The 23,312-nt window shown below is 33.6% G+C and overlaps 1 protein-coding gene across 1 annotated transcript in view; it reads right to left on the reverse strand.

The window, feature by feature from the left end:
- Positions 1 to 23,312, reverse strand: part of Pros1 (protein S) — a 74,016-nt gene that overhangs the window by 25,972 nt on the left and 24,732 nt on the right. Inside the window, exons 3-8 of the mRNA XM_087214073.1 lie at positions 23,053 to 23,077; positions 13,741 to 13,827; positions 5,445 to 5,567; positions 5,214 to 5,345; positions 2,256 to 2,381; positions 130 to 251 (exon numbers count right to left, since the gene is read on the reverse strand). Coding sequence (XP_087070199.1) covers positions 130 to 251; positions 2,256 to 2,381; positions 5,214 to 5,345; positions 5,445 to 5,567; positions 13,741 to 13,827; positions 23,053 to 23,077 — 615 coding nt within the window. The remainder of the gene's footprint in view (positions 1 to 129; positions 252 to 2,255; positions 2,382 to 5,213; positions 5,346 to 5,444; positions 5,568 to 13,740; positions 13,828 to 23,052; positions 23,078 to 23,312) is intronic.

A 23,312-nucleotide genomic window follows, 5' to 3' on the forward strand; every position in this document is an offset into this window, starting at 1 on the left:
CTGTTTGGTGCTATAGCAATTAATATAAAATATCTGTATTTTTTAATTCATTTCAGCTATGTACAAATAAGTGCATGGATCTACCATTTCAGAAAAGAGGTAAGAAGTTCAGCATCGTAAAATGTTTACCTCACAGCTCTTCTGATCTTGGCCAAGTTTGAATCCTTTCTTCCCATCACAGTAACAAGAATATCCTCCGGGATAATTGATACAAAGTTGAGCACACATATTCTCAGAACATTCATCTATATCTGGGATAATAAAGAACATAAAGCTTACTATATCACAATATTCAATCCAACTGGCAAAAGAGTATTCTATTTTATTAATAAGATAATGAAAATAAATCCATAGGGAAGATAATTATACAACATCAAGTCATATTTAAGCTCATGAAATTTGAAATGAGTTACAAATGTACCTTTTATTTATACATTTGAATCAAATTTATAACTTAGTAATTAATGGCAGTGCAACAATTCTGTTAAATTTTTATTTTGAATTTGAAGAAAAAATGATTGAATATTTCAACTTAAATGCTATTTCTGGTTGTATGAATTTACTTGAGACTACTTCCCAATTCTTTGCTTTAAAAAAAAAAAGAGGAGAGGGAGGGAGAGAAGGAGAGAGAGAAAGAGAGAGAGAGAGAGAGGAGAAATGGGAAAGGGAAGAGGAAGAGGAGGAGAAAACGTAGAGAATAAAGGGAAAGGAAAGGAAAAATAGGAAAAGGGAAGAAAAAAAGCCTTTTAACTAACTGAAAATGCATTGGGGGTTTAAATCACAGTATCAAAAACATCTGATTTCTCATTGTAATAATTAATGGTGGCAATAAACTTAAGGACATAGTTAATCTCTTCTTATCTTTTCTTGATTTAAATCTCACTGTGATATTACCTCCCATATTGTGAAATCTATTGGGTCCTTATCCGTATCCTACATTTTGAGAAAATCAAACTTAAAAATTTTGCTTAAGTTTAAATCCATTTCAGAACTGCATAAAATCCTTAACATTTTCATTGGATCCACTCTTGTGATCTCTGAAAATCTGCAAATTCATTATCTCATGTAAGTTCTCATTAAAGTCTTCAAAATTAATCCCTGAAGTTAGTGATCCCTCAAATGCATTGAAATTGTATGGTGCATGATTAATTTTAGATGTATATAGTCATATGTAAATTTTTCAAAATAATTTTTCAAAATCTGTCACTCATTGAATAAAATTGCAGTGTAGGTGCTGAAGTTGGCTTATGATAAATCTGTACCTTTCTAGAGTGTACCACAGTATTTGCTACCTGGAGTAGTATGAGAGTAGAAATGGTATATATGGGGGGTAGGAGGAGTAAAGGAGCAGGTAAGACATGAACATTTCAAAAGGAGTGCATATAGTTGGAGAAAGTCTATTCTAAAATTATTACTGATTTAGGCAAATGCACAGAGACACAAAAGTAGATTAGAGGCTACCAGAAGATCACTTAGAATGAAGTAACTAACAAAATGGAATATATGGCATAAAAGTCGCAGAGTTTATGGCTGGGGTGATAAAAAAAAAGTTTTGGAAACAGGTGATGGCTGCACAACAGTGTGAATGTAATTAGTGCCACTGAACTATACCATTAAAATTAGTTATAAGGGTAATTATGTGTTATATATATTTTTACACAATAGAAAAATTATTGGTTTTTGGTTTGATTAAATTCATTTTGAAATTTTAAAACACTTAAAGGGAAGCATGAAATACTTTGTATATAAAAAAATAAATGCCTCTAACACATTGGAGCTACCTGAGGACTCCATGGCACACCAATGCAGCTCATGGTGAGAACAGCACCTCCAAGACTGATTACTGATCAATATCTTTCAACTTTCTGGAGCTTGGTTATGATTTGCTCAAACTTATTCAAGCTCCTGTCTTTCTTTTTTATGTATGTGTTTTTGCTTTCAGAATGTAATTTTCATTGTCTCTGAATGTTACTTCAGTGATGTGAACATGTGTTTATCTTCCTTTAATTACACTTGGAGCTATCCAAATTACATGAAAAATAAAAGCCTAATGAGTGCACTCACACTAAATTCAAATGCCATTTGTTTTCAATACTTTTACTGTGAAAGGCAGCTAGTGATTATCAAATTGATCAAGGTATATCAAAGATTAGAAAATATGACTGTTGGTGTCAAACAAAACCAATGTTGCTAAATAACTAAGGGTTCAAACACCGGCCTCTCCAGCATCAGCAGTTACACTAGTATCACTATACCTGTACAAGCCTCTGCTTTGGGATTGTATCTGTAGCCTTCAGGGCATTCACATTCATACTCTCCTGGGGTGTTCTTGCACACAGCTTTGCCACAAACATTTGGCTTCCTAGAACATTCATCCACATCTATAAATAAAATCAATGTAATTTAAAATTTTTCCAATATCAGTAGATTCTAGCAAAGAACACTATTCCTATTTCATGGACTGTACTCATTATATATGAGATATTATACTAGCCTTGGAACAACAAAATACTAAATGTAGTATCTTATTTAAGTTCACTAAATATTATTTCTCTACATAAATACATAGAAAGCTCAATTGATGCTCACCATTTCCTTTTATCACCATAACAAAAGAGGGCTCCAGTGATTTTTTCAATTACCAGGTTAGAGTATGAAAACAAATGGAAGAAGAAATTCAACTACATTCTTAATATTATTTAAGTGTAGTTCCAAACACGTGTTTCTGAAATATGGTCTTAAAAGTATACTCTCTTCTTATTATCACACCACAAAATGAGAAGACTCATCTGCTTTACCCTGTTTCTTTGGAAACGCCATTATACCTGCCTCTCCATCAAGACTTCAGTTCACATCTCTAATCTGTTCATTATTAGTGCTGCCTAAAGTATTGAAGAGTAATTCATATTTAAAATGAAATTAAGGTCACAAAGTATTTATATAGCCACAGCTATTCCAATATAAATTTTAGTGATAGATTAATACTCCAAAACAGTGAGATGCATTTATTATATTACATAATGGAGAAGGAGACAAAGTATTCATTACAACCAGCTGCTAGATAAGCACTTATAAGGGAAAAAACAAATGATAGAAATAATTGAAGGAAAATGTAATTAGTAATGAACATTTCTCATCTGTACTCAGATGAGAAAGACTAATTCAGAATAGAAAATATATCTTCTACTCTAAAAAAACTGGCAGGGCTTTTTCCCCACAGATGAATAGCCAAATTTTCAGACATTATTTTGTTTAATATAATTTGTACAAAACTAATGGAACCAATCCTTTGTGATGAGGGAGTTTTTCTGTATCTTGACTGTACCACTGTCAATATTGTGAATGTGGTATTGTACAATAAATTCATTAAATGCTACCAATGAAGAAAACCAGGTAAAGGTTACCTGTGATTTCTCTACATTGCTTCTTACAACTTAAAGTGACTAATGCACGCAAAGTAAAATTTCAATTTTTAAAAAATAATTATAAAATCTGTATTTTTCTGGCTTAAGGAATATTGCAGAGAAATACATAGATCATATGAATTTAGCTAATAATAAATTGATTTTTATGGCTCTACACTGACATCTAATGTCTGATGAAAAATTTTATTCTTTTGACAATTACTGGCAACTTGATCCCTTGCATATCCACATCTTGGCAAATGTCCCATTGTAATAATTTTAAACGTATTTTTCTAAAAGATCTGTTCTTTATTATTTATGTATCATGGTTAAAAGACTATGTAAATGAAGAATATAAGAACATATGTTCTGGTCACCAGGGACATTCTTATTTTACAGGGATTTTTTGTAATTATATATGTGTGTATTATAAGGAAGAAAGATTAAACATTTTTAAATTTTAAAACCTCATAATTTTTTTAGAAGGACAGACTATTCAAGCATTTAAATGTAGAAATCAGAATGGGTATTATCTATGTATGTAATGCATATGGTATCAATAATGATAATGGTTTTCTACAACCGGTACTCAAATGATCCAATTATTCTAAATACTCAAACTTATATCTTCAGATAGCCAGATAAGAAAGATTCATGGTCACTAAAAGGATAATGGTTTAGAAAAAAATGTTAGTAAATAAAGTTCATTTCAGAGTCATTTAACTGTACTTTAGAATTATAGTAAACAATTGAATAGTGAACAAAATGATGCAGTAAAGGACAGACCCACTCCTTGAATATATGTCCAATTTAGTGATGTACTAAAATAGATATAAAGGATTGATCAAGGACTTTACATTTCAATTTACTGAACTTTTTAACCTCTTAGCACAATAAATGGGAGTGGGCTGGGGTGAAGAAGATAAGAAGAACAGGAAGAAGATAGAAGGAAAAGTACACGAAGTGTTTCCAGTTTCTAAATGAAAAATTTAATCCCAGGCTGGAAAATTTTGTGTCTAGTTATCTACAGACATAGCATGGATATGTGAAGAAGTGTTACAGCAATTAAAGTAGCCAAACAGAAAAGATAGTAGACAAAGAGGAAAAAGTCAAAATCTGGGGTCAGGGAAACAGAAAAACAAAGAAATATGCTAATAAAATCACTTGGTAAAATGCTAAACTGACAGGGATCATGTAAATCTGAAGAAAACAAAAAAGAATATGACATGATAATGTCATTGTAAGTGTACAAAGAGGAAGAAAACCAAATCTTCATCTTTCCAAAAACCACAATAGAAAATGAAGTACAAATGAAGGGCTTACACTGGAAATCAAAAAGATATTTCTGAAAATGAAAAAAGGTTGAGACTTGTGGTGAATTTCTTTATACAGCTGTTCATCTTATTAGAAGAAAATAATATAAGGTAATATCTGAAAACAAAGCATAAACAATGTTTTTGCAAAATCTGTAGCATGCAAAGACATACACTGAAACTTCACTTTATAATAAAATTCTGTATTTATATTTATCTACAACAAAGTGCTTTATTGAAACATTCACATGTACTGCCTCCCACACATATAATGGGCAAACCATAAAACACTTTTGTTAGTATTGTAAAACAAAAGACAGTCTCCTTGTATCTATCAGAAGGCTTCAGAGTGAATAAAAATGTATGTTATTATAAACACTTTTAATAGGGTGTTCCAGGAATTTCTGGGGAAATTCCTCTAAGTGAATTTGGTTCTCACCCAGTAATTACAGTTTTATTTTAATTTATTTTATTCTATTCTATTTCTTATTCTTACCTCTGCAGTCTTTTTTATTTGAAACCAAATCAAAACCACTTCTACAGGAACAATGGTAACTTCCAGGTGTATTACCACAAATCTGGCTGCAACCTCCATTTACATTTAAGGGATCTTTGCATTCATTTATATCTAAAAAAAAGAAAATCAATTATTTTTAAAGTAATGTAAGCCTCAGAGAACTTTTCATATGGCCAATCCAGATGAGTCAGGTGGTTTGATTATACATACCAAATTCACACATCCTTCCTTCCCAGCCTGGTTTACAAATGCAAGTGAATGTAGCTTGGCCATCTTTGCAGCTCATATACCCATCTTTGTTGCATGGTAGAGGATTACACTGGTCTGGAATAGCTGAAGGAAATAGACACCTATTTAATTTTTACTTCATGCTTTGGTAAAATAATATTATTTGTCCTTTAATGAAATTTTTTTACATAAAGCCTGTAACCCATGAAAAAAATTGACTCCTTCCTTCAAATAACTTTTTTCATTAAATGTGAATCTATTAATGTTTATAATTATTTTATAAAAGGCCACTACTTTTACATTTTAAGTATATGCAATACTTTATAATCATAATGGAGAATTTTTTGAAACATTAATTTATTTGAAATTTAAAACAATTTCATGAGTAAAACACATGAATCAAACTTAAAAAATCACTCGGGACTTCCAACCTGGGTTATGATGGAGTAAATGGAATCATTACCCTCTTGCCTTAAGTAAGTGGAACTCTGGCAAAAATACACAAAATAATGGTTTTCAAACACTGGAGAAAAACTGTGATGCCTAAGGGAAAGGAATAAACATTATGGGCCTTACAGTTGTACCATGTCACTGCCTGGAGACCATATTGGTGCAACAGTGCACAACTCAGGTAGAGGCCAAAGCTCTCCTCAGGTTACAAAGACAAACATTGAAGTTTGAGAAGCTCAAACTAGAATTTTGCTAGTCAGAAGATACTGAAAGCAGGGAAGGATTGTGTGGAGGGAGGATAGAGAGAAAGATACTGGCTGCAGAGATCTAAGGTTTATGGTTGAATAATGATTTGCACAGGACAGCTTCCAAACTTCACACTGGACTATGAATGGTTCATTGTAAACTGGCCAGGCTGACAATATTTTATGATACAGAAAACATCAGATAGAAACCTCACAAGATTATAGTCCTCTTATTAGAGATAAATTAGTTTTAAATAAATTAATGGTGCACCAGACTACCCTAATCCACTTTAGAATCAAACCACAAAAAGTTGTTTTTACTTTCTCCAACTTATTTAGCTAAGCACCAGTCCAAAGTCTCTGTTTGGAAGAAGACAACAAAATCCACAACAAATGAAGTCTGCTTATCTCAGGAAATACAGTATCTTCCATCCACTGTCTAAAATCTGTTGCTCTATATAGTTGACCAGTTCATTTATTTAAGGCAGAAAAGTAAATGTAGTCCCAGTTATTACACCTTAATTCACATTAGAAGTGGTACTTTTTCCTACTGGTACTTTGATTAGTATTGTTTGTTCTGTCCATTACACAATTAAAAATAACCAGCACAAAACCATTATTTCATGTATTTTTACATAAAGCCTGTAACCCATGAAAAAAATTATGACTTCTTCCTTCAAATACTTTTTTCATTAAATGTGAATCTATTAATGTTTATAATTATTTAATAAACGGACACTACTTTTACATTTTAAGTATATGCAATACTTTATAATCATAATGGAGAATTTTTTGAAATGCATTAATTTATTTGAAATTTAAAACAAAAATATGACCCAGAAACAGAAAAAATCCACTGACAGGAAGATATCTAGAAATGAAAGAAATGATACAATAAGCAGAAAAATAAATTAATGTAGCTATTATAAGTGTACTCTATTCTAGAAAACACAAGCATGTAAAGAATATATCTATGATGTGTAAAAGACTCAAATGTGACTTAGACATGAAAAGTACAAAATGTGAAATGAAAAGTACATGAAATAGGATTACAAGTAAACCACATGGCAAAAGGAAAATAAACTTTAAACGACCCAAAGTATATAAAATGAGGAAAATATAAATAAAAACAACTAAAAAAATAAATGAACTAGAGTATCAGTAACTTGATGGACAATATAAAATGGTCTAAAATATGTGTTACTAAAGTCCCACAGTAAGGAGAAATAGCTGGGGAAAAGAAAAAAAAAATCCGTAATTTTGAAAAATTTTGTTCTAAATTAGATAAAAACTATAAAGCTATAGATCAAAGTAACTCAATGAAATCCAAGTAGAATAAGGCTAAAATTACAATTTCAATTTGAATGAAAACCATTGAAAAAATAAATAATAGGGCTGGGGATTCAGTTCAGTGGCACCATCCCTGCCTTGCAAGCGCAAGGTCCTGAGTTTGATCCCCTGCACCAAATAAAAAAATAAATAAAAGAAGTAGATGAAAATATATGATGTATATATAGGAGATACATTCAGCAATGACAGCAGATTTCTCATCAGAATCTATTTAAGCAAGAGAACAATAGAGAAATATCTTCAATGTATTAAAAGAATATTACTGTCATCATGGAAGGCTTTACCTAATGAAACTACATCCCAAAAATAAGGGCAATACAGGATTTGGGGAGAAACAAAAAAAACCCTGAAAAAATCTATCTCCATCAGATATGTGCTAAAAGAAAATATGAATAGAAGTTCTTCAGACAGTATGAAAATGTTATCATATAGATATCTGGATCTATACAAAAAATTGGGTGCCAGAAATCATACATATGTGAAAAAATATAAACGAATATTTTCTCATTTGTTAATATATTTATAAATTGATGTATTATGCATTTTGTATGTGCAACATTGAGGAAGAAAGAGCATAAAAGCTAGAGGAAATAAAATTTTATTGTAAGCTTCTTATGCTGTACATGTAGTATTTTAATTTAGTGTAGAATTTTTTAAATTACAGATTTATATTATAAATTCCAAGTGAACTAGCAAAAAATTAAGAAAGTATAGTTAATAAGCAAATGGTGGAAATAAAATGGATCAACCATCTTAAAGAAACAATCCACAGAACTGCAGGAGGGATAGGAAACAACCAAAAGCAGATGGGATCGGTAAATTTATACCCAACCTTATAACTGGCTCCATTAAATGTAAATGGCCTATGGCCTAACACTGCCATTAAAAACAGATAATTGGAATCACACCGCTGCAGACAGGCAGGTCTGACCATGCCCTAGCAAGGTCCTGAGTCACACAGAACATGCCGAATCGGCCCACTGCAGACGGGCAGGTCTGTGCATGCCCTACTGAGGTACTGAGTCACGCAGAAGACACCAGGTCACCCCTCTGCAGACAGGCAGCCACCTGATTCCACAATATAAAGATGCAGAGGACACCAGACCACCAGACCAAGGTACTGAGTCCCACTGTTCCGGGCCTAGAGGTAGGGGCTTCTGAGCCGTTGTCCCACTGCTCCTGGTCCAGAGGAAGGGGCTTCCCGGTCACCATCCCTCCCACTGCTCCCAGCCCAGAAGAAAGGGCTTTTGGGCCACCTTCTGTCCCGCTGCTCCTGGCCCAGAGGAAGGGGCTTCTGAGCCACCATCCCACTGCTCCTGGTCCAGAGGAAGGGGTTTCCCGGCCACCATCCCTCCTGCTGCTCCCAGCCCACAGGAAAGGGCTTTTGGGTCACCATCCCTACTGCTGCTCCCGGCCCCTGTCCCACCTCACCCAGCTCAGAGGAGGTAATCAGTGCAGGCGCTAACAGCCCCCTGCCCCACTCGAAATGAGAAAACATGTAAATAAGTCTCAAAACCAGACTTCCAGATAACCTACAGCAACCCCAAAGGGAAATGAGATGGAAGCCTCTGATACTCAACCACCTGGACCCACTGAACTGGCAACAAAAGGGGATCTGGAAAAAATGAAATCAAAAATAATTTCTCAGATAACAGGAGAAATTGTGCCCCTGGTGCAAGACATGATTAATAAATCTAGAGAGGAGCTCAGGAACATGATGGAATCCCAACATAAGAAACAAATGGAATCCATAAAACAGATGCAAATAGATTTCCAGGACATGAAAAACTCCATTGAAAGTCTACATGGCAGAATGAGCCAATGTGAGGACAGAATTTCAGATATAGAAGATAAGATTGCAATTAGTGACCAGGAAAAGAAAAATTGCTTCAAAATTATAAGGGAACATGAGAAATCAATCCAGCAGTTGCTAGATGATGCAAAGAAGAATAACATAAGACTGATTGGGCTCAATGCAGAAACAGGAGAGAGTGGAGATGACATAAAAAATCTCTTCACAGAAATAATGGCAGAAAACTTCCCAAGCAGGGGAAAAGAGCTTGACATACAGATAAGTGAGGCATATAGGACTCCAAATAGCCTTGATTAAAAAAATCTACACATAGGCATATAATTGTTAAGATTCCAGAAACTCAACAGAAGAACAAAGTTCTCAAAGCAGTCAGAGAAAAGAAACAAATCACATACAAAGGAAAGCCCATCAGAATCACAGCAGACTTCTCAACACAAACCATCAAGGCAAGAAGAGCTTGGAGTGACATATTCCAAGCCCTAAAAGAAAACAGTCTCCAACCCAGATTGATGTACCCTGCAAAATTATCTTTCAAAATGGAGGGAGAAATAAGATACTTTCATGACAAAGAGCACCTTAGGAATTTTGTGAATACCAAACCAGCACTCCAAAGAATTTTACACAATACCCTAGGAACAGACATTGAGGATCACAATCCCAGGAAGAAAAGCAGAATGTACCCATCTGGCATGACAAGAAATTAAATGTAAATGGGGAGAACCCAACAAAAAGAAAATGTCATGGCAATGACAAGTCAATACCTTTCAGTTATAACCATCAATGTCAATAGTCTCAATTCACCAATCAAAAGAAACAGACTGGCAGAATGGGTCGAGAAGCAAAATCCAACAATATGCTGCATACAAGAAACACACTTAATTCAAAAGGAAACTCATAGAATGAAAATTAAAGGGTGGAAAACAATACTCCATGTGGCAGGAATCTTAAAAAAAGCAGGAGTAGCTATCCTCTTGGCAGATCAAGTGGATTTCAAACCAACACTGATTAAGAGAGACAAAAAAGGACACTACATCCTTGTAAAAGGAAGAATCCAAGAGGAAGAGATGACAATCATAAATATCTATGCACCAAACACTAGTGTGCCCAACTATATAAAACAAATACTAATGGACATGAAAAGTCATATATGTATTAATACAATTGTAGTGAGGGACCTCAAGACGCCACTGACACAAATAGATTGATCAACTAGACTAAAAATAAGTAAGGAAATACTAGAACTCAATTGAACTCTTGAACAAATGAACTTAACAGATGTTTACAGAGTCTTTCACCCCACAAAATCAGAATACACATTCTTCTCAGCTGCACATGGGTCATTCTCCAAAATAGACCACATACTCACACATAGAACATGTTTAAGTAAGTGCAAAGGAATTGAAGTTATCCCCTGTACACTATCAGACCATAGTGCGATGAAATTGGAGATCCATAGCAAAAGAAACTCAAAAAATTTCATAAACATGTGGAAATTGAACAACACACTTCTGAATAACCAATGGGTCACAGAGGAAATTAAAGAAGAAATCAGACAGTTCCTTCAATTAAATGACAATGACAGTACAACATATCAGAATCTATGGGACACAATGAAAGCTGTCTTACAAGGGAAATTCATAGCAGTGAATACACATATTAGGAAAACAGAACGATCCCAATTAAACAACCTGATGCTGAACCTCAAGCTTCTAGAAAAAGAAGAGCAGGACAACCCCAAAGCTCATACAAGGGAGGAAATTATAAAGATCAGAGGAGAAATCAATGCAATGGAGACTAAGAGAACGATACAAAAAAATCAATGAAGCCAAGAGTTGGTTCTTTGAAAGAATCAACAAAATTCACAAACCTTTAGCCAACCTTGTCAGAAAAAGGGAAGAAAGAGGAACCCTGCTCCAGTGCTGGTGGGAGTGTAGACTGGTGCAACCACTGTGGAAATCAGTATGGAGATACCTCAAAGAACTAGGACTGGAAGTCCCATTTGACCTCGCTATTCCACTGCTGGGGATCTTCCCCAAAGAATTAAAAGAATCATACCACAGTGATATATGTGCACCCATGTTCATAGGAGCACAGTTTGTGATAGCTAAAACTTGGAAACAGCCCAAATGCCCATCAACTGGAGACTGGATAAAGAAAATGTGGTTTTTTGATAAAATGGAGTACTACTCAGCCATAAAAAATGAGAAATTAGAGACATTTATAGCTAAGTGGATGCACATTGAGGCAATACTCTTAAGTGAAATAAATAGGACACACACATGTAAATACCGAAGAGTTTCTCTGGTGTGAGAAACTGAAAGTGTAAATAAGGACTAAATGTATAATAGGTCATGTGAAATAGGAAGAAAAGGGGCAAAGGGGAAGGAAGTGGGAGGGCTAGGGGAAAGGATAGAAGGGAATGGGTTTAATATGAGAAAATGAAAAAATAGGAACAAAATCTTTGTAAATAGGGAGGACTGGAGGGGTTCTGGGCAAGGGTGAAAAAATAAGAACCAAGAGAGACTATGTAAAGGTGCAAATTTCCAATGATGAATGTCATTATATTGTATACCTAAAATGTACCAATGATTAGAATGAATAATCAATAATGTAAAATAGGAAGAAAAGGTCCAAAGGGGTAGGGGTAGTGGGAGGGGCAGGGGAAAGGAAAGACGGGAAAGGAAAAATGCTGAGAAATGGAAAAAATGGAAATAAAGTCTTTGTAAATAGGGAAGGGTGGAGGGCATGAAGGGAGGGCTAGGAATGGGAAACAACTAAGAACCAAGATGCATTATGTAAAGGTACAATTCCCAATGAGAAATGTAATTGTGTTGTATACCTACAATGTACCAATAAAAGAATTTAATACAAAAAAAAAGATAATTGGCAAAAAAATTGAATAAAACAACAAAACTCACTAAAAAATCTACTTAAAATAGAAACCCACAGATATGTTAAAAATTAATGGGTAGAAAATAAATCCTTTAAACACTAATCAACAAATAGCACAAGCCTGTGAGGTGGTACTTGTCCGTAATCTGAGCACTCTAGGAAGCTGGGGCAGATAGATTGAAAGGATGAGCACAGTTTGAGCAATTTAGTAAGACTGTATGTATCAAAAAAAATTTTTAAAGGGCTGCAAATTTTTAAAAAATTTTAAAAAGGGCTTAACTCAGTGTATAAATCCTGGATTCAATCTCCAGTTTAAAAAAAAAAAGATGATAACATTAGTTACCATATTAACATAAGATAAAGTTGATTTCTAAATAAGGAATATTACCAGGAAAATATATATCAAAAAGCATAAGGTAAAGCTCAATTACAGTGTCTTGTTTATTTTCTTCATAAAATGTCACAGCACACAATCTTAAATGATATGCTCATTTGTTTCTTAATCTATTTAGAGTCTATCTGCCCTCACATCAACACTGTTGTGTTCCCTCCATTCCTGTACATTTCTACATGTGCTTCTCAAGCCTTTCTATTGAACTGTACAAGATCTTTCCATTCTTCCAATACATCCTCTTTAAACTAGTCAGGAGAAATTTCTGCCAATAAATCAGTATATAACTAACTTAGCTAAAACCTAATTAGTTTGAGAAATTTTCAGAAAGTTTCTTCATAAGATCGAGTTATTTGAAAAGTAGTAATAAAAGAAACATTAGTTAAATGATGGGAAATGGGCTAATAGGAAATTGTTACCAAACAATTATTATTTTTCTGTCCGTGGTAAATGAAAAAAAAAAAAAAAGATGAAGTATGAAGTAAATATATGTGTTTACCTGTTCTACCCGTGTGATTACAACCATTTTAAATTAGAGAAAATGAAGATAAATGAATATCTTGATAATGCCAGGGCTGAGAATAAAATATTAACTGAAAAAACTTCTCAATTTATATCTTGCAGTTTCACCTTTTTCTCTTTTATCAGTTGGTAAATTAGAGAAAAATAATCAATTAGAATTATCACTAGGTACTAGTAAACTTCAGAGGATGCAAGCTAATTTGATTCACATAATGTATTTCACATTTACATTGTTAATTTTAAAAAGTTTGAAGAATAAACATGGCTCTAGTCTGATCTATTAATCAACTGCAACATTTTGGTCATATAATACAATTATGCAACAACAGCCAGAACAAAGCCATTAGAAATACAGTTTCTGAAGTCAATGACCTAGAGCTTACAAGGAATACTATTCAGTTTGAACATTAGAGAAAATGTCATTTTTGGTAAAAGAGCAGCATTTACAAATGAATGACGTTCTTTCTTATGGAGTCTGAAAACACTTCCCTGAGGAGGATACAATCCTTTAAGAACTCACTTGTTGATTTTTAAACATCAATTTATATTAACATAGCTGTACTTGCAGGATTTCTACTTTCTTTCACTATTTAAATGTATGACAGAGGTCCTTACCATTGATACAGCTCCTTAAATCAGGGTATCCATTAGTGGACAGACGTGCAGCAGTGAATAATCCAGCTCGGAAAGAACCAAGACAAGCTGTGGAAAAAAAAAAAAAAGTCTTCTTAGAGTAGCCACACCTAGTTGATCTGAAATCATGGTAGAAATTATCCTGAAGAGGTCAGATATTCATGTTCCTGTGGATTCACAAGATGTAGTACTCAAAATGTGTCCAACTACCTTTTATTCTGTCAAAGTTTAACAGAATATTTCAATTAAACTGATGAATATTTATAAACTCTAGACAATTGTATTACCTTTAAGCCTATACATTTTAAACAGAAGAGGCAAAGTTCATAGTTTTATGCTGCATGATCCTTATACAGAATATTCCCACTTCCCTTGAGAAATTATCATATTTAAAATACACTTTGATGAACACTGGATATTAAAACATGTGACACTATATAAGTAGATTGAAAATAAGTGAACGCAAATACATATTCTGGTATTTTGCAGTAGTCTGAGAATATATCATAGCATTGAAAAGTGGAAAGGGGGGGGTCTTAAATGGAAAATTGTTTTGGTTGTTAGGGAAGTTATAGATGAAAACAGATCAGGTTACTACCAAAGGAAAGGTATCTGGCATGTTCTTAAGGTCCCCTTCCCATCTGAAGGAATGGATTACTGCTGTTTAATCAAGCAGGTAGAAATCCATAATAATACTATTATTATCAAATGGTATCAACTGAAAAATGTTAGTTTCTTCTTGTTGTGGGGTATTATTTTGTGCTGCTATGTTTTTTTCAGGGCTACTCATCAAAACATCCTGTGATGTAAATGAAGCATTGTTAGTCCTGTTTCTTCCACACCATCTAAAATTTCTTTTTCATTCATATTAACATCATGTGCTACTCCACTAGCAAGAAGGACCAAATTCATTCTCTCATGAGATAAATGGTATATTTCAAAATTTAACTTATTTGTATCATGGTTTGCTTCAGTTAAATCTTGTAATCCAGGAAAGTGAGCATCTTAAGCCATGCTGTACCTGCTTTGGGGAATATTTGAAATTAAAGGCTTCCTTGCTTTCACCAATATGTTCCCTTTTGGTTACTCTGAGAATCAGAATGACATCTGACTTGGAAGGCCCAGTTCAGTCCAGCTCAGACACAGCATTGTTGACAGGTATTCTATATCTCTAAGAAAGACATTCAGAACAGAAAGTCTGGAGAATGACTTAATGGGATTTTTAGCTCTAATAAATCCAGCAACAAACACTAGTACCTTACAAACAAAGGTCCTTTGTTATCACAGAGGCTATTCTTTCTGCTTAAGTCTCTCTTACTGCATTTCCTATGGCAGCTAGACTGCATACACCTGCAATCCTTCTATTACTGTCCTGTTTGGTCTACTCTCTATGCCTGAGACAACTTTTTTTTCCAAAAGACTTTTTTTGTTAGTAGTATTTTTGTGTGTCATTTAGTTTCCTAAAGTTTGCTCAGTTGTTGAATTTTTGATTTGTATCTTCTATCAGCAAACTACACATTTCCCCAGATCCATCAAGATCTGTACAGGTAGGTAGTCTACTTTTCATCTTGCTTTTATTCACAGTCATTCACCAGGCCTCCAAACTGTTTGAGCCTTTCCTTCGTAAGGAAACTTATTTGACCAACTGCTGTATAAATAAAATTTTTTTCATTATCTCCAGTGTCCGATTCTAGCTTTCTGTCTCATTCAAGACAAAATGAAGTTAACATCTCAGTTCCTGTCTGGAAGATATTTCTGACACATGGAACATGTTGTGGCTGAGATATCTGACCTCCATTTATTTCAAGTGATAGGATTTTTTTTTTATTGAAAGGCCTTTTAAATTTTTAGTAGTAGTTTCATTTTGACCTAAAACATGTTTTTCATTCCAAACTGTTAAGGGAATCAAAGATCATTATAGTTCATTTGAATCTTACTCTATTCTCTTGGTAAAAAGTTTTACATTTTTTATTAAAAATAAATTTTTTTTCTCAACTTCTATTTTAAAGGAGGTTGAGTGTAACTGTGTTTCAAAAAAGCACTGGCAGTTTTGAGAGTCATGATGTATTAGTCAGCTGACCATTGCTGGTCTCAATTCCCAATACTCACAGAAGAAAGGAGGAAAAGTATAATTTGGCTCACAGTTTCAGGGGATTTAGTCCAAGGTAGGCTGACTCCAAGGGAGAAAGATCAAGACAGAAGGACATGAAAGGGCAAAGAGTCTTAGATCAGGACAGCCAAGAAGCACAGCAGGGGAATAATGTCAGAACAGAAGAGAGTCTAGACAAAGTACCCAGGTCACACTTCCATGACCCACCCAGACACATCAAAAAGTGTCATCCACCAATCTCGTGGATAGCTCCCAAGCCACTCAAGTTGACACAGTCAATTTTATTAATCATACATGTGTATTAGTTGATAGATCTTCAGACTATCCAGTGGCTGAAACAAACAATTTTTATGCATGAGGGAATTCATTTGGTTTTTGCTGGAGATATCTTAGGTGAGTTTTCCATTTTTTACAAGACTCAATTCATTCCATTTCTTTTTTTTTTTTTGCATTAGTTTTGTAAATGTATTTTCTTCATTATCAATGTTAAAAGAAATGACTTTGGCAGATTTTGTTTTCATTTTTTTGGCAGCTCTTCTTTTATTGGGTGTTTTCTTTCCAGATCATCATCATTAGTAGCCCCTGTGATTGGCATTCTTGTTGTGGTAGTCCATCTAACTTTCTGAAAAATTTAAAATCTACATGAAAAATTACAATACCAGAATTATGGATAAGTATTTGGTAGCTTTTTTAAAAAATTAAATCAGAAGTTAAAAGTACCTTGGGTTAGCAGAAAAATTTATTGTCACATAAATCTATGTTTTTAATTCTGTAACAGAGAAACATGTGCTGCAGAACAGAGGCCGACTTAGTGTTTACAACTAAATCTATATGAGTTAGTGTTTCTCCTCTCAGCGAGCAATGTACAATTCTTCTAATGTTGCATAGAAACTGATACAATAATATTTGTAGAGCTCCTTAACATCATAAAGTGGGTTTACTTCATTCCTTTTGTTCCTGATTACAACCCTGTGAAATTAAATATAGCAACCTGGTATATGTTGTTAACAAACTAAAAAGTAGTAGCTGACAAAATAGAGATAAAATATTTAAGGGCTTATAGTAAATAGGGATCAGATAGTTCAAAAACATATTTCCTAATAACCGCTGAAGACATTTATGTACTGTGGTGTATTAGAATACAGTATTTTGTTATAGAAATAGTGCTTCCTATCATGGTGGTCTCTCAGGAGCCCCAAGAAACCTTAGCAGGTTTAAGTCTTGAGTATTGCTATCTCTGAATCATTTGTTCCTCCTCTTGAATCACCATTCCAAGACAGTCTATTCTAGTGTGGAGATTTAATTAGGATTATTATTTTTGAGAAAGTGTCATTTTGCATTTCTGAACTAATGTGACAGGAATGACACCCAAAATTTGAAAGTCCTGTGGCAAGAGGTCCAAGTGAAATGCTACATATCATGAATAGGATCCCAGGTCACATTACAAGGCAGATTTAAACCATAACGTGCCTTATATGTAAGTCTACTAATTCAGTAAGTATGATAACATCTTTATGGAAAAGCACATTTACAATTATGGTGTGAAAAGCCAGTTATATGGTTACTCCAAAGCAGCACAATACAGAACACGCATTTACCTATATCTGTTTCTTACTCCGACAAGAATGGGTGAAATAGGGGAGAGAGAGTAGAAAAGTAAGAGTTGGAAGGAGATTATTCCAGTTTTTGTCCTGAAACAGAATCTTCCATAAGAAATGAGATTAGTAGCCAGACATGGTGTTGCACACGCCTGTAATCCCAGCACTCAGGAGGCTGAGAAGATGGATTGCCCTGAGTTTGAGGCCAGCCTGGGCTCCATAGTGAGTTCAAGCTCGACCCTGTCTCTTACAAATAGAAATTAAAGCCATCAGGGAGGAAAGGTTAATAAATGGGCACTTTAAAGAGAATAAAGTAAGAAATGGGCACTTTAAATAAGGAGAATAAAGGGATAAAAACAGAACATACTAGGAATAGGATGTTGATTCTAGATTTTTATGGATTCCTATATATGCAGCCTTATTTACCTTTTTACCCATTGATTTTATTAAGATTGGAACTATGTTATCCCTTTTACCACCTGCTCTTGGCATCACTGCCCTTAGCTATCTTGACTTGTCAATTCTAAAAAATAGTTCAAACGTCATTGCCATATAATCAAAAGCGGTCCTGGGATTATAGTGGAGCCAGAGTCAGGTAGAACCTTCTTTTCTCCAAGAAACTACTTTATACCCTTCTATATTTAAGTCATAAAACAAGCAATCACATAATAGGCTGAATGTTTGCTTGTTTCAACTTCAGCAAAGGCTTAAGTGATTCATAATTTTCCTTTCATCATACATTATTATTATTACACTTTGAATAGTATACCACTTGCTTTTAAAAAATGTATACATTATTTTCTGTCCCTATTTCCACTCACATTCACAACCCCTAGGCCAAGAATCCTAATGGATTAGTATACCTTGTGGGTCCTTACAGAATATATATTTACAACTTTGTGTTCATTCTTTTTCATTTCTGTAAGTGGTTTTGTATTGTATGTCATGTTCTCTGACACTCTTTACTCAGCACTGTAATTTTATGACCCTCCCCTCTGCCTGCACTTAATTTGTTGCTACTAAATGCTAATCATTACTCCATAGCATGTGACCTCCATATTTATAATCCTACCTATAATAAATACACTGAATTCATTCCAAATTCCCACCTCTGTAATGAATATCCTCATACATGTCTTCTTAGTGTCATGAGGATTTCTTGGGAATGCATACCCAGAGGTATAATTGTGGTGTCATTAGACAGACGTGCACTTAATGGCTCTCCTGAGGTTCTTCCCACCAACAGAGCACAAGGACTCTTACATCTTTGCTTTCTAATGTTTGCCAGGCTATTAAGTAATAAAGTGATGGCTCATGTTATTTTTCTTTTTTCCTTTGTTGTGGAATAAGCTCATCGTACAGAATCTTTTTCCAGTTTGTAGAAAAATTTTGTAAGAGACAAAAGAGTATTTTTTTTTAATTTGGAAGAAATCATCTATAAAAATAACATCTGGGTTCTGGATTTGGGAACAGATAGGAAGAGGAGGACTTTGAGACTTTAACTTGTTTAGTACTTCATTGTACAGTGAAATTCTCTATTGCTTCCTGTTTGGAAGAAATCATCTATAAAAATAACATCTGGGTTCTGGATTTGGGAACAGATAGGAAGAGGAGGACTTTGAGACTTTAACTTGTTTAGTACTTCATTGTACAGTGAAATTCTCTATTGCTTCCTGTGAAGTTACAAATGTTTGACATTTTCTTAGGAACACATCTAGCTTATCTCAATTTCCAAATAAATTTTGGTTATAGCTTTTTGGAATATTTTATGATCATCATTTTTTAATCTACATGGGTTTAAAATATTTCCTCTCTTCTTATTAACTTTGTATATTAGCATTTCTTCCCTATTGTTTTTTGTTTTTCCTTCATTATGCTTGCCAGAAGTGAGCCTAACTTATGAACCTTTGCAAAGAATGAGGTTTTGCTTTTAGTAATATTTTCTTTTGTTCTTCCAGTTTACTTATATCAATCTTTGATTTTTCTTCTTTATATTGTTACTCAGGGTTTGCTCCATTATATTTTTTGTTTGTTTGTTTATTTTGATTCAAAAACTTAGGTCATTTTTTAAAATCCTTATCCTATCTTTCACCATCCAAACACACACACACACAGACACACACACACACACACACACACACACACACACACACCAGATCAAGCCAACCTGCAATTTATCTGTAGATTTCTCATTTTTCCTGTTATTTATAAATGTTATTTAGTTATAATAGGATCTGTGATCCTGTTGTTTTTCTAGGGATGATATGAAGGGACAAAATGAGCAGTCTAGATTGATTACTAACTTGGCAGCATCTAGAAACTAAAAATGATTTTGAATATTCACATATACTCTTAGAGTTTAGTATTCTCCCCAGGAGATTTCTTCCTTATTAATAGAATCATCCACTATATGAATGGTAGAATCATTTATCTTATTTTCTACAGAAAAAAAAAAACCAAAATTAAAAAATTTTGATTTGTATAATAAAAAGCAAAATATTTCTACTTAAAATTTCATGTTGTCAAAGGAGTACAGGGGATATGTGTATTCAATGAAGAATTTCATAAGCCCTTGAACCTTTAAGTGTAAACATTGAGCAAAAATCATGGGCTACAGTGATCAATTTTCTTGAGTGACTTTAACCCTCTGTAAAGAGGTGGCTGTGAGAGTGTGGCACTTAGCAACACTAACCAGAGTCAGAATTATAAAGGCAATTTAATGAGAAAAGGAAAAAAATGGAAAAAAAGTCTTTGTAAATAGGGAAGGGTGGAGGGGGTGAAGGGAGGGCAGGGGAATGGGGAAAAAATAAGAACCAAGATGCATCATATAAAGGTACAAGATCCCAATGATGAATCTAACTGTATTGTATACCTTAAATGTACCAATAAACTTAATGGGAAAAAAAATAAAGGCAATTTATTTTTCTAATTAGGGTCATTGTCCATAGAATATAACATCAAGTGACAAAAGTTTAACTTTGATAGGGTTTTTTTTCCCCTGTGTTCAACAGTGAAATGTATCATTTACAATTACATATAAAGCCCAAAATACAAAATATGAGTCAAAAAAATCATATTCAAAAGTATATTTTTGTTTCATATGATGGGTTGATTAATACTTTATGTTTAGAAAGAAAAGTTGACACAGTGGAAACAATCTATATATAGTATATATAATTATTTGATAGTCCAAGAGCTCTGAAGTTAGACAACATAGTTACAATGTACATTTCAAAATAGAGCACCTGAAAACTTAAACAGCTTTACTTAATGTGACATAGCTAGAGATTTTTAGGTCAGGGACTAGAATCCACATCTGACTTTTTGTTTTGGTTTTGTTTCATCTGGGGTTTTCTGTTTGTTTGTTTCTGTACTTTGATTTTCTGTTTTATGTTGCCAAATAAGATAAAGAAAGAGAAGAGGGGTGGGGATTTATCTCAGAGGTTCTGCAGCCTGCCTTGCAAGCACAAGGTCCCAAGTTCGATCCCCAGTACCAAAAAAATAAAAAAATAAAATAAAAGAGAAGAAAAATATAAGTGGGGTCTGAAAAGAGAAAGTTGAGAGGGACAAAGGAAGAAAAGAAAAATATCTAAGGAACCTCTCCCAAACACAATACTGTAGTAAAATGTTATTTGTGTTTATCCCACTGTACTCTGAGATCAAAGATCAAAAGACAGTATCTTCTAGGGTATTCCTCCTGGAGAGACACACCCCGTTACATGGCCCTAACAAGTAAGGATTAATCAATATTTTCAGTCAAAACATACAATTTTAATAGTCAAATACTGTTCTATAAAAAATTAAATTTCAATCTAAAATTGAGATGCTGAAATAGTCTTTCCTCCACTTCAACAATAGAAATTCTTAGTTTTTGTTTTAGAAAGTGAGGAGTCACATGTAATTTAAAATTTTTTTTCATAGATATGTAACTATTATCCCATCACCCTTTAAAGATATAGCAACAGCAGGTTTTAGAATATCTTGTTGCATTTTCATATCAATAGATACAAATGACATCATCTCACAATTAATATTATAGTGGCCCCTTTCCAATTTTGTAGGATACTATCAAAATTTGATATTAGTAGGTAGAGAAGGGAGGAGAAGGGAAAAAGCAACAAAGTAAAGAAAAAAGGAACAGAAAAACAACAACAATAAAAAAGAAAATATTCATTGAAGCGCTCTGACAGTATTATCTCATTTTACTTCTTGCTGAAAATTTATTAAGCAAATTATTTCTATTCATTTGAAAAATGAGGAAACTATAGCTCAGAGAAGGTAGTTTAAGATCTTGCAATGTCCTAAAGAGATACCACTGAAATGATGTCCCACAGTTGGTAACAGGGTGAACATTATTGTTGAGTTTCCCTAGCTCAAGAGCTCAGGATGTGCCTTGAACACAAGATGATTACTGTCATGTACACTTAAAAAGTGGAAATCATCTCAGGAGCTGTGAAATCAGTGACTGGTTCTAAAAATGAGTCTTCTACCCAATGATCTTTGGCTGTTAGCCTGTTAATTGTCCTAGAGGATAGATACAAGTTCTTAACATCATTTTAGTGTTAAGGTTTCCTAGGAAAAGGGAAAGGTATAAATAGTTTCCCATCTCAGTATGGTCCCTGAAACTGCTGCACTGGTACTCAGGAGAGGACAAAACATAAACAAAACTTTTTAAAGCCTTAAATTATAATTAAATTCTCAAATTTCAAGAGAAGTGAGTTTAATAGATATTATTATTTATAAAATTCTAGTAATAATTTTAAACTGCATGTTATTAATGTATATATGAGTTTATTTCTATATATTTTTAAGATTTACTTTTTATTCATGCTAGGAAGGTGAGAATGAGATGAAAAGATGCATAGATGAGGAACATTCTGAAACTAAAGGAGAAGGGAGACCACCCCACTGGGTTCTAGATCCATGGAGAATCCTATTAGAAAGAAGTACACAAATTATATTCCATTTTGATTGTCTGCAAATACTGATACCTGTCCCAACTACTATTAATGTAAAATATTTATGTATTTGCTGTAAGGAAACTGGAGCCTTGCTACCTTTAGTTGGTATTTAACTGAAATCATCTAATTCATGTGTGTGAGAAAAAATGATCTCATTCCTTGGGAGTCCCAAATCATACCCCAAACCAGAAAACAATGGGATACTGCAAGGTGTGATAAAATGGTGTCACAAAGAGAGAAGCCATTAATAGTTACTTTAAATGTCTAAATAATAACTGTTTATGCCATAATCTCTGAAGAGCTTAAAGATCTTTCTTTTCATTGAAAAGTAGTTTCAGAGAATGCCTGGGTACCTAACCATAACTGAGCTTTAGCCCAAAGACTCTTTATGAGAAGGACCAAAGAACGAAAAAGACTGAAAGTCAAAATATCCACATGGTAATTAGAGAACCATTTCAAATGTGTTTATATGTCTTTAAATAAAAAAGACAGAAAAAAACTACCTCCTAAGGGTAGTTAAATTATATTGGATTGAATATATGGGTAGAGAGTCAGAGTCAACCTGGAAAGTGAGGAAGTTCCCTTCCATTTTTAAGATTTCATGATTGACATATTTTGAACTTACCTAGGTATTTTGGATAAAAATAATCCTAGAAAGAAAAAAAATACATATTACTAAACTTAAATTTAACTATAGAGATAAAACTTAATTTTATAGTGTTTTTCTAATGAAGATGGAAATAAAGTACATACTGCATTTTCACATTATAGTTGTTTCTATAGTAACATATACCAAGAGTAAATAAGTAATACTAAACCTATAATATGTCTAGACATAAAGCATTATTAATCAACTAAATAATGCTTCAAAAGCTTCTAACCTGA

This window comes from Heterocephalus glaber, unplaced genomic scaffold, assembly GCF_053883595.1.
Source record: "Heterocephalus glaber isolate CG9 unplaced genomic scaffold, H.glaber_assembly_v1.0 deba00000122, whole genome shotgun sequence".
NCBI classification, from domain to species: domain Eukaryota; kingdom Metazoa; phylum Chordata; class Mammalia; order Rodentia; family Bathyergidae; genus Heterocephalus; species Heterocephalus glaber.